The sequence below is a fragment of the Rhinoderma darwinii genome, chromosome 5 (assembly GCF_050947455.1).
Source record: "Rhinoderma darwinii isolate aRhiDar2 chromosome 5, aRhiDar2.hap1, whole genome shotgun sequence".
In the NCBI taxonomy this organism is placed as follows: domain Eukaryota; kingdom Metazoa; phylum Chordata; class Amphibia; order Anura; family Rhinodermatidae; genus Rhinoderma; species Rhinoderma darwinii.
The window spans coordinates 91,990,769-92,003,963 of NC_134691.1; the positions used below are offsets into that span (position 1 = coordinate 91,990,769).

Below are 13,195 nucleotides of genomic sequence, written 5' to 3' on the forward strand. Positions count from 1 at the left end.
TGTCCAGGAGATATACAGTAGTAACTGGGGAATAACCCTTACCTTTTAATTACTCAATAGAACATCAATATAATTTCTGGATTTTGAAATTCTGAAGGAAAAAGATGGAAATATTAGTACGAAGACCTTTTTTAACTGGTTGCCGACACAGGACGAGTATGCTCGTCCTGAGCGGCGAGCACTTCGCGCATTAGGACGAGCATACTCGTCCTGTGTGACAGCCGTCCCTGTGCGCATCTGTGCACGCGATCGAGAGCGGGGCAACGGCTGTAATACACAGCCATGGCCCCGCTCTGACAGCGGAGAGGAGAGAAACATCTTCTCTCCGCTGTTAACCCTTTGAACGCCGCGATGAAAGCTGATCGCGGCGTTCAAAGAGAGGGGACTGCACATTGATCGCGTCACAGAAAATAACTGTGACGCGATCAAAGTCCACAACTCGTATGGGCAGACAGCCCAGGGTCTATTGAAGGACCCCAGGGCTGTCTGAACATATTTCCTGTTGTTAGGGCATACTGAGGTATGCCCTAACAACTGCCTGTGTACGATCAGTAACAGGCTAATGTACTGGCATATAGATCTATGCCAGTACATTACAGTTACAAAATCAAAATGATAAATCCCTTTATGGGATTAAAAAAAAAAGTTAAATGAATGTAAAAAAAAAATAATGGTAAATCAATAAATAAAAAGTAAATAAAATACACAGAAACACACATTTTTTATAATAAATCAACTTTTTAAAATATAAGTCCCAAAACATGAAATAATATAGACATATTTGGTATCACCACGACCGTAACAACCTGTACAACAAATGTATAACATTATTTATGATGATCGGTGTATGGTGTAAAAAAAATAATATTAAAACTGCTGCGCAACAGCTTTTTTTCTGCATTTTAATCTAATTAAAAATGTATAGAAATTAAACGATAATGTATTTGTACCAAAAAATGGTACGTACATAAAGTACAACTCGTCCCGCAAAAAACAAAGTCTCATACAACTACGTCGTACAAAAAATAAAAGCGTTATGAGCGTCGGGATGCAAAGAGAGAAATATAAAAAAAATTGCTCTGTCCTCAAGGCCAAAATTGGCCGTGTCCTTAAGGGGTTAAAGGGGTAGATACAAATAGTTATCTGAATTGTTATAGTAGCCATCTCCTTAATTGTTTAACTGTCCCATATGGACAATATAGGAGAATAAGGAAGAATTATATGAAGGAAGAGGATATTGTGGAGTAATCAAGATTGCGAAGAGGACGCTTCCTGGACAAGGGCTATTCACGACAGATACTAACAACGGCTCATAACAGAACTAAAAGACTAACACAAAGGTATTGCTTAATGAGTGAAAGGGTAAGAGTAGGTGGGAATGATTTGCAGAAAAAACAAAATAGTAACCATTATAGGCACAATTTTATTACTTCTTAGAATTCTGCTTCGTCTAACATTAGGATCATCCTGAATAAATACTGGCCACTAATGAAAACAGATCCTCTGCTGAAGGATATTCTGCCTGACCAACCAGGTGTAACCTTTTGCAGAGGAATGAATCTTCTATACCCCCAGCAGCATTCCCAAACCAAGCCAGACCACTAAAATTAATGGCTTTGAGCTCTTCCTTAACTTGACAATTTTCATTGCACTTTGAGTAAATGTTTATGCTGTAGAATGATCAACCATGGGAAAATAAATTTTCATTCCAACGCAACAGGTGAATCTTTTGAAATGAAGGGTTCCTTCAACTGTTCAACCACCTTTCTGGTCGATATTCTTGAATGTGACTGCAAGTTGCAGTATTTGGGTAGGACAATATAAGACACTAGGGCAAGAATGAATAAACATTGTTCTAACATTAAAAGCTCTGTTTTGAAACATGGTGTTTAAAATATTTCTACCTTGAGCATGAAAGCGATCGTTTGAATCTAAGGTTGACTACCCTAGGGCAGATTCCAGAACACATTGATATAGGGGTTTGATAAAAGAGGATCCTTTTTAGATTTTCAAGCTTTGCATCTTACACTACCGGTCAAAACTTTTAGAATACCTCCATTTTTCCAGATTTTTATTTTATTTTTTCTTCTGCATTAAGCTGGGCTTGAAGATTTTGTGGTGTGTGGCGTCGATCACGCAAACTGTTGACTCTCAAAAACTTGTCGTCTGATTTTTTATTTTTTATTTTTTTGTGGATTTTGGTCTTCCTGTCAGTTTCCACCAGTTTCCAACTGAGTTTTGATGGTATAGGAAACTGTACTGACTGCCACCTTGGCTTACTTGGCAATTTCTCGGCAGGACAGACGTACACTTCTAAGGGTTATAATTGTCTGTCCGCCTTCTTTGGTTAATTGCATTTTTGCCATTATGATAGCAATGTGCTCTGTCCTGAAGAGCAAAACTGTCCAAATCCTGCCCTACAGGGTGTTGTAATACAGTCTGTTCCAACACTGGTTATATAGAATCAGAGAATTTTAAAGTAACTTCCAAAAGCTGAGACACCTGTTGGAATAGTTTGCATCCAATTTCAAACCATAATTTGCTTTCTGTGCTGCTGTGCAGCTGTCCTTGATGCCTTCCCTGAAATATATCCCTTTGGTTAAAGTAGTTTTTCCAGCCACTACAAATTGATGGCCTTTCCTTAGGATAGGCCATCAATAGCTGATGGATCGTGGTCTGACTTTCGGGACTCCAGCCAATCGGCTGTTTTGAAGGAGCCACAGCGATCGTACAAGCGCTGCCTCCCCTGCATTTCTTCTTGCTCACTGTGAATCGTCACATTTCAATAGGAGAAAAGGCTGCAATACCTGTGAATCGCTGCTAAATGCGTGTTGACGATTCACAGTGAGCAAGAGGAAATAAAGAGGAAGTAGCGCTCGTGCGAGCGCTGCGGGCCCTTCAAAACAGCTGATCGGCGGGGGTCCCCTGAGTCTGACCCCAAACCATTAGTTATTGATAGGCCATTAATTTTTAGTGGCTGGAAAACCCCTTTAACGTCTTCCCATGCCACGATGTACTATTGTGTCATGGTGTGGGAGGTAATGTTCGGAGCGGGCTCACCCCCTGAGCACGCTTCGTACGCGGCGGGTATCAGCTGTGTTTTTTTTTTTCAGCTAACAGCTGGGAATAACAGCCAGGAACATCGTTCGGACTGTTCCTGGATGTTTAACCCCTTAGATGCTGCAAACAAGCACGAGCACAGCATCTACGACTTTACAAACAGGGAGGCGCACCAATGTGACAGCTCATCGCCCCCCCCCCGCAAAGCGATCGGCAGGCGCCAATGGTTGTCATGGCAGCCCAGGGGCCTAATGAAGGCCCACAGGGCTGCATTTCTTCATCTCCTGTTAAGCCGTGTCTCTGGCACGACTTAACAGGACCCTGTAAAAATGACATTACACTGCAATATATTAGTATTGCAGTGTATTGTACAAGCTATCTGACGATCACTAATTCAAGTACCATAGAGGGACTGATAAAATGTGTAAAGAAAAGTTCGATCAAGCTTTTAGTATTGTAAAAAAAAAAAAAAAAAAAATTTAAAGACACCACTTTTCCCATTTTTCCCTCTGAAGTAATGTAAAAAAAAAAAAAAAAACTACATAATTGCTATTGCTGCATAAAAGTCCCAACTATAGTATTTTTTTAATGCACATGGCGAATGCCGTAAAATAAAACAATTTAAACTGCCAGAATCGCTGTTTTTTTGGTCACTTCATATCTCACAAAAAATTAATAAAAAGTGATCAAAAACGTCTCATGTAGCCCAGAATGGTACCTATAGGAACTACAGCTCGCCCCTGAAAAAATAAGCCCTCATACCACACAATCGATGGAAAAATAAAAAATGTTATGGCTCTCAGAATGTGGTGACAAAACACAAATTTTATTTTTATCAATTAGTTTCTTCCTTGTAAAAGTAGTAAAACCTAAAAAAAAACTATATAAGTTTGGTTTCGCCGTAATTGTATTGACCGGTAGAATAAAGTTAACATGATATTTTTACCAATGGTGAAAGCCGTAAAAACAAAACCCCTCAAAATATTGAGGAATCACTGTTTTTTTACTATTCCACCCCACAAATAATTTTTCCCCAGTTTCCCAATCCATTATATGGTACAAAAAATTGCACCGTTAAAAACTACAACTCGCCCCACAAAAAAACAGGCCCTCATATGGCTATAATGACAAAAAAATAAAAAAGTTAGAGCTTTTTAACCCCTTCCCACTCCTGGATGTACTATTAGGTCATGGTAACTGTATCGTTCGCGCTCCATGACCTAGTAGTACGTCACGGGAGGAACGGCCATGTCGGCCGTCTTCCCGACACATACAGGAGCTGTGACAGCTGCTGTCTCGTACAGCAGTTGCCGCAGCTCCTATAGTGGGGACCGATCGCTGTGTCCCCGCTGATTAACACCTTCGAAGCCGCGTTCAATAGCGTTCGCGGCTTTTTAGGGGTTAAACCACCATTGACGGCCCGGTACATGATGTCGTCCGGCTATGCCATCTACGGAAGCCTAGTGAGTCCTGACAAAGTCAGGACCCACTAAGCTTGCTGTCAGTGAGTAGCTCACAGCTCTAATACACTGCACTATGCATGTAGTGTAGTGTATTAGGCTGGGTTCATACACCCTATTTACGGACGTAATTCGGGCGTTTTAGCCTCGAATTACGCCCGAAAATACGGCTCCTAAGCGTCCGCAAACATCTGCCCATTCATTTGAATGGGTTTTACGATGTTCTGTGCCGACGGTCATTTTTTTTACGTAAAAAAGACATTCTAGCAGCAACATATTGTGTGTCAAGTACAAGACCATGTAACTGTACGAGGTACCAGTACAGAGACCCCCAAACCAGACTGCATCCTGGACTACAATAGGTACATGGGAGGGGTGGACTTGTCAGATCAAGCCCTACAGCGCCATGCGGTGTGGTATAAGAAGCTGGCCGTGCACATCATACAGATGGCATTATACAATGCGTACGTGCTACGTCGATGTACAGGCCAGACGGGAACTTTCCTGGAATTTCAAGAGGTGCTTATCAAGAACCTAATCTTTAGGGACCAAGAAAGGGGGGGGGGCACGCAGTACTTCTGGAAGCGAGGCCACACGCATCGTACCAGGGCAACACTTTCCAGGAGAAGTTCCCCCCCAAACTGGCAAGAAGGGAAAAAGTCAAGAGGTGCAAAGTCTGCTATAAGAGGGGGAGAAGGGAGGACACAATATATCAATGTGACACGTGTCCCGAAAAACCAGGGCTCTGTATGAAAGTGTTTTAAAATGTATCATACATCCCTTGATTTTTAACCCCTTCCCGACATTTGACGTATCCAACGTCGGGTAGGGGAAGTATGGAATGGGCTCACGGAGTAAACCAGCTCCATACGATGCCTGTGCCGGCTGTATGTTACAGCCGACACTTCAGACGAACGAGCGGCATCGCGCTCTAGCGCGTTCCCGCTCCTTTAACTCGTTAAATGCTGTGGTCGATACCAACCGCAGCATTTAAATCTTTGTGCTCCTATTAAGCCTGTCAGAATCATGATATACTGCAACACATTAGTATTGCAGTATATCGTGCAAGCGATCTAACGATCGCTGGTTGATGTCCCCTAGGGGGACTAATAAGAAAAAGTAAAAAAAAACCTTTATTTTACTCATTTTTAAACACAAAAAAAATACAAATATATTAAAAGTTCAAAAACCCCCCTTTTCCCATTTTCCTCCTAGAGCATAGTAAAAAAATTACTAAACATAATTGGTATCGCCTTGTCCGTAAAAGTCTGAACTATTACAATATATCATTATTTAACCCGCACGGTGAACGCCGTAAAAAAATAAATAAAATTGTAAACGCCAGAATCTCTATTTTTTGGTCACCTCATCTCCTACAAGAAATTAAATAAAAAGTGATCGCATGTACCCCAAAATTGTATTATTAAAAACTACAGCTTGTCCCACAAAAAATAAGCCCTCATACCACTTAATCGACTGAAAAATAAAAAAAGTTATGACTCTCGGAATTTGGCGACACAAAATAAATTTAATTGTTTACACTTAGGTTTTTACTTGTAAAAGTAGTAAAATATACAAAAAACTATATATTTGGTATCGCCGTAATCGTATTGCCCCACAGAATAAAGTTAACATGTTGTTTTAATTGCACAGTGAATTCCGTAAAAACGACGCGCAAAAAATAATGGTGGAATTGCTGTTTTTTTTCATTTTCTACCCCACAAATAAGCTTTTTTCCCTCTTTCCTAGTACATTATATGGCACAATAAATGGTGCTACAAAAAACTACAACTCGTCCCGCAAAAATCAAGCCCTTATAGGACTATATAGACAGAAAAATAAAGAAGTTATGGCTATAGGAAGGTGGGGAGGAAAAAACTAAAATTAAAATCTGAAAGTTGTTTACGGCGGGAAGGAGTTAATCTACACTGATGCACTCCTTACAGCTTATGCCCCTCTTTCCCTTCTGAGCCCTGCTGTGTGCCCAGGCAGCTGATAACAGCCACATGTAGGGTATTGCCGTACCCAGGAGAACCCACATTACAATTTATAGGGTGTTTATCTCCGGTGGCACATGCTGGGCACAATATATTGGACACTGAAATGGCATACATATATAGAAAATTGCAAATCTCGCACTGTACCATCTACTGCGCATTACCTTTCAGACAATATCCGTGGGGTCAAAATGCTCACTACACCTCTAGATGAATTCCTTAAGGGGTGTAGATTTTAAAATAGAGTCGTTTCTTGGGGGTTTCCATTGCTTTGATACCTCCTGGGGCTCTGCAAATGCGACATGGCACCCGAAAACCAATCCAGCAAAATCTGGACTCCAAAGAACACATAGCGCTCCTTTCCTTCTGAGCCCTCCCATGGGCCCAAACGGCAGTTTATCACCACAAATGGGTTATTGCTGCACTCAGGACAAATTGGGCAACAAAATGGGGTATTTTATTTCTTGTAAAAATAAGAAATTTTGATAAAAAATGACATCTTATTGGAAAAAATTTAGTTTTTTTTAATTTCACAGCCCAATTCAAATACATGCTGTGAAAAAACTGTGTGGTCAAAATGGTAACAACAACAATACATGAATTCCTTGAGGGGTGTAGTTTCCAAAATGGGATCACTTTTGGGGAATTCCTACTGTTTTGGCACCTCAACACCTCTTCAAACCTGGCATGCTGCCTAAAATATATTCTAATAAAAAAGAGGCCCCAAAATGCACTAGGTGCTTCTTTTCTTCTGGGGCTTGTGTTTTAGTCCACGAGCACACTAGAGCCACATGTGGGACATTTCTAAAAACTGCAGAATCTGGACAATACATATTTAGTAGTGTTTCTCTGGTAAAAAAAAAAAAAATTAATAAAATTGAAATTAAGCAAGAAAAATTAAATTTGCAAATTTCACTTCCACTTTGCTTTAATTCCTGTGAAATGCCTAAAGGGTTAAAAAAACACTTTCTAAATGCTGTTTTGAATACTTTGAGGGGTTTCGTTTTTAAAATGGGGTGTTTTATGGGGGTTTCTAATACATAGGCCTCTCAAATCCACTTCAAAACTGAACAGGTACCTTAAAAAAAAGGCTTTTGACATTTTCTGAAAAATATGAGAAATTGCAGTTTATGTTCTAAGGCTGGGTTCACACGCCCTATTTACGGACGTAATTCGGGTGTTTTAGCCTCGAATTACATCCGAAAATACGGCTCCAAAGCGTCGGCAAACATCTGCCCATTCATTTGAATGGACTTTACGATGTTCTGTGCCGACGGTCATTTTTTTTACGTTCCGCTGTCAAAAGACGGCGCCTAATAAAAACGACCGCGTCAAAGAAGTGCCTCTCACTTCTTGGGACATAATTGGAGCCGTTTTCCATTGGCTCCATAGAAAAACAGCTCCAATTACGTCCGTAATGAATGCTGCGAAAAACGCCTGCAACATGCCATTACGTCTGAAATTCAGGAGCTGTTTTCTCTGAGAATCCTAATTTTTTTAATTATTCTCGTTTGAACAGCTTAAGTGCTTGCTTTTTGTGGGGCGACTTGCAGTTTTTATTGGCACCATTTGTGGTACATGCGACTTTTTGATCACTTTTCATTAAAAAATTTTGGGTAGTTAAGGTGACTAAAAAACAGCAATTTTGGCGTGTAAAAAATATTTTTTTACAGCATTTACCGTGCGGGTTAAATGTTATATTCGAATTTTTCAGGCTTTTTGTGGACTCAGCAATACAATTTATGATCATTTTTATATGTTTTTAACATTACTTTAGGGGAAAATGATAAAAGATTTTTTTATTTTTTTTAAATTGTAATATTTTTTTGTACATTAAAAGAAACTTTAATAGTTCTTTACTTACTACTCCCTAAGGGGACTTGAACCAGCAAATGTATTGCAGTATATTGTGATTTTCACAGACTTTTATTAAGCCCTCATTTTTAGTTAAATTATAATTTTTTTTTCACCTCATTTCCGCTTCTCCAACAATAAAGTGGGTTGGATTACTGTTTAAATTCTGGTATTGTGTGAAGACCTCTATGACCCCGATGACTAGGTCAGAACGACTTTAAAACGCATAGTACGTTGGCTAAATAAATGGGTTTTATGATCTTTCCGCTCCTTCTAACCTACTGGTGGAACTGGTCAGATCCTGACTATTTTTTGTTGGATTATACCAACTCTTGGTTGGGTTAGCACACTCCAGTTTTTTCGCCAGTTAGTTCACGCCAGTTTTTACAGCAAATTTTGGTGCACTGCATTTCATTCTAAGCCACACCCATTTATGCTAGACCATGCTAAATTTCCTGCTAAGCCATGGCCACTTTTTTAGCGCGTTGCAAAAAGTGTCTAAAACCGTTAATAAACGTGGTGTTCAGCATGCACTCCAGGATTCTGCCTCAATTTGAATAGTAAGTGTGCTCCAGTGTATTTATGGATATGTAAGAGTGTGTGTCATGGATAAAGCTTTGCTATTCTTTTTATACTGTTGATTGTTGTTCCCAATCATTACAACTTACAGGTTGCCGCGGGGCTGTATAAAAAATGTCTGCATTACTTAAAATCTGCTGTCAGAAAAGCTGAAGAAGAACAACAGTCTCATTTAGCCGATTCGACTGATAACAAAGGAGTCATTAAAGCTTACATGACCTTGGTGAATTTTTGTGACACACATCTTCGGAAACTAGAGGACAGCTCAGCAGGTACTGGCATTCTTAAATGTGTACACTGTAATTGTATTTTGTGATATTCGATAAGTACTTTCCGCTATAACATAAAGTGAGAATTTACCTTTCTCCTTAGGCACCTTTCACACTACCGTTAAGCTCCGTTTAGCTCTCTTCCGCCAGAGGAAGAGATGAACAAGTATCCAAACGGAAAGCATCGCTTCCGTTAGAATTACCATTGATTTCAATAGTAATTCTTTTGTTTCAGATGCATTCCGTTTGCCTCCGTACGCTAGGTTTCAGTTTTTTTTTACACAGGAGCAAAAGTGCTGCAGACTGCACTTTTGCTTCTGTAAAAAAAACGGAAAGCATCTGAAACAAAAGAGTTACTATTGAAATCAATGGTAATTCTAACGGAAGCGATGCTTTCCGTTTGTACTCTTTCTTCTCTTCCTCTGACGGAAGACAGCTAAACGGAGCTTAACAGTAGTGTGAAGTTAGCCTTAGATGTTGCTTCCTTAACCCCTAAGGCCTCATGCACACGACCGTAAAAACTCCCGTTATTACGGGTCGTAATTACGACCCGTAATAACGGGCTCATAGACTTCTATTGGCGACGGGTGCCTTCCCGTTTTCTCACGGGAAGGTGCCCGTGCCGTTGAAAAAGATAGAACATGTCCTATTTCAGGCCGTAATAACGGCACGGACAGTCCATAGAAGTCTATGGAGCTCTCGTAATGACGGGTGGCTACATGTGTGCACCCGTCATTACGGCAGCGTTGCTAAGCGACGTCAGTAAATAGTCACTGTCCAGGGAGCTGAAAGAGTTAACTGATTGGCAGTAACTCTTTCAGCACCCTGGACAGTGACTACCGATCAGTATAAACCTGTAAAAAATAAAAATAAAAGACTTTCATACTTACCGACAACTTCCTGCTTCCTCCAGTCCGGTCTCCCGCCCGTTGCCTTGGTGACGCGTCCCTCTCGACATCCGGCCCGACGTCCTGGATGACGTTTCAGGCCATGTGACCGCTGCAGCCAATCACAGGTCAATCACAGGCTACAGCGGTCACATGGACTGCCGCGTCATCCAGGGATGTCGGGCTGGATGTGAAGAGAGGGACGCGTCACCAAGACAACGGCCGGGTAAGTATGAATTTCTTTAACTTTTATTACAGAAAAGGCTGTCCCTTCTCTCTATCCTGCACTGATAGAGAGAAGGGGCTGCCGATTAGTGCAGTGCTATTTTGCCGCCAAAAACGTGCCCGTAAATACGGGTGGAATACGGGTGACACCGGACCCATATTTACGGGCACGGGTTCGTAAATACTGGTGCAAAACGGGTGGAATACGTGTGACACCGGACCCGTATTTACGCCAGTATTTACGGGTGGGAAAAAATACGGTCGTGTGCATGAGGCCTTAGTCTGTTTATTTTCAGCTTACTATCCGCACTATGCCTATGCATGGTAAGGAAAAGTAGACTGTTGTCATTGTTATCTGTAGCAGAGAAGGTGTGTTTTTCTACTGTACCCACCAGTCCGTTATTATTTATTGAGTTAAAAGAAATCAAATACCCCTCAACTGAAAGAATTAAGGCACTGCTGTGCAGTACAGAAAATTATTGGGTATCCCATGCAGTTTTCTTTATCAAATGTTACTATATTCATTCAAAAGTCAGTTTTGAAATGAGTCCGGTGCATGGCTGATTTTTTTATAATACTGTATGGTACTTTCTGTGCTTATATGTTCTGCATCTGTATGTTATATACTAGGGATGTCACGTTACCAAAATTTGGACTTCGATACCGATACTTCATGTAGTATTGCGATACTCGATACCAAAACTATAATTTTGCCAACAATAATAATTTAAAAAAAAGTTCTTCCGTTTTCTGATGCGAGGCACATGGTGTGATGCATTTTGAACCTCCATGTGCCTTATAGTAATTGAAACCATCATGTTCCTCAGTCATAATGGACAACATTGGGTTAATGTGTGAGGTATATGATGGGGTTAATTACTATTAATGTGAGGCACATGGAGGTTCAAAATGCATAATACCTTACATTTATAAGTGAAAGAAAGCAGTTTTTTATTTTATAACAGTGTAAACATGAATGACTCTGTAAATGTGTTATTACGGTCGCAACGATACCAAATATGTGTATATTTTATGTATCGAGACTTATTGTGTGTGTGTGTGTGTGTGCGTGTGTGTGTTTTTATTTAACATTACTTTATTTTTATTTTTAATTTTACACTTCAATGTACTGCCATATATCTATATGCCAGTACATTAGCCTGTGTACGAATAGTATACAGGCAGTTGTTAGGACATACCTCAGTATGCCCTAACAGGAAATATGGTCAGACAGCCCTGGGGTCCTTCAATGGAACCTGGGCTGTCTGCCCATATATGGTATGGCCCTCGATCGCGTCACAGGAATTTCCTGTGACGCGATCCAAAGGGCATCCCCCTTCTCATTTTCCCCTTGAATTCTGCGGGTCAGCTTTGATCGCAGCATTCAGGGGAATAGCGGCGGAGATGAGAGGTTTCTCTGATCTCCACCGTTAGAGCGTGGCCGCGGCTGTGTAATTCAGTCACTGCCCGGCTCGGCTCCTAATACTGAGTGCGTGTGCGGTCAGCATGCACTAATGAGTGGCGGCGCAGGCACTGAAGACAGAACATGGCGGTGTTCTGCAGTGCACCTGCCATGTTTTGTCTTCAGTGACGCTACTCATTAGTGCAGCGCCGGTCCCATCACATCATGCTGACCACACACGCACTTCTCAGGAGCGGGGCACTGGCTGTAACACACCGCCGCAGCCCCGCTTTCATACATTCATGTGTTACAATGCAAAGTTGTGGACGGATCCATCGTTTTGCCGGAAGCAATAGCGTAGTCGACTACGCTATTGCTTCCGCCAAAACGACGGGTCTGGTGCACAACAGAGACAAACGGAATCCATGGGCACCGCATCCGTCACCATTGAAATCAATGGTGATGGAAACGGAAACCTCTGGTTTCTGTTTGTCTGTTCAGGGTCCCGTTCTGACGGAAAGCTCCGACGGAACGTCAGAACGGGACCCCAATGCAGATGTGAATGAACCCTTAGTATCGAAATACATGAAATAACGGTATTGAACCGTTTGAGAGTGCACGGTATCGAAACAGTATCGAAGTTTCGATGCATCGTGCATCCCTATTATAGACATAAAAACACTGCAATAAAATATTTTTCTCCATTATTTTCACTAACCAATAGTATTAGATGCTGAAGACTTGAAACCATTCCCTGAAGTCATAGTAGATAAAATGATTAAAGCATTAAAGCTGGGGTCTAAAGAAGCACGGCTAAAGTTTCCAAGACTACTTCAGATTATTGAACTGTATCCCAATGAAACTTTGGACTTGATGGCTAGAGAGGTGAGTCAAACAACAACAACTGCAATGACCTAGAATTGAACGTAGTTTAGAAATATTAATAATAATTTACATTGGGGTATTATTAGCTTTGGGTTATATACATTGGGGTCTTTACAATGTTGGGCTCTGAATATTGGGCTCTGTACATTGGGGTCTTATCAGTGTTGGGCACCCACATGTGGATCGTTGTGCCATGCTTGTGTTACCCCTTTCCTCTGCCCCGGTCTGTTATAACTTATATTGTTCCACTTTTGGAGTACATGCGACTTTTTGATCACTTTTTATCAAACTTTTTATCAAAGTTTGGAACTTTGAGGCAGATATTCCTCTCCCTGCACGCCGATTTTCGCGGCAATTATCGCGCCGTTTTTCGCCCGCGGCCATTGAGCGACGCGGGCATAAAACAGCGAGATATACGCTTTCTCCTGCCTCCCATTGAAGTCAATGGGAGGTCCGAGGCGGAAGCACCCGAAGATAGGGCATGTCGCTTCTTTTTCCCGCGAGGCAGTTTTACTGCTCGCGGGAAAAAGACGCCGACGCCTCCCATTGAAATCAATGGGAGGCGTTCTCGGGCCGT

At 41.3% G+C, this 13,195-nt stretch overlaps 1 protein-coding gene across 1 annotated transcript in view; it reads left to right on the forward strand.

The window, feature by feature from the left end:
• PRKDC (protein kinase, DNA-activated, catalytic subunit) overlaps nt 1-13,195 on the forward strand; it is a 128,203-nt gene that overhangs the window by 41,497 nt on the left and 73,511 nt on the right. The window contains exons 9-10 of the mRNA XM_075828112.1: nt 9,042-9,222; nt 12,458-12,618. Of these exons, the coding sequence (XP_075684227.1) occupies nt 9,042-9,222; nt 12,458-12,618 (342 nt within the window). The remainder of the gene's footprint in view (nt 1-9,041; nt 9,223-12,457; nt 12,619-13,195) is intronic.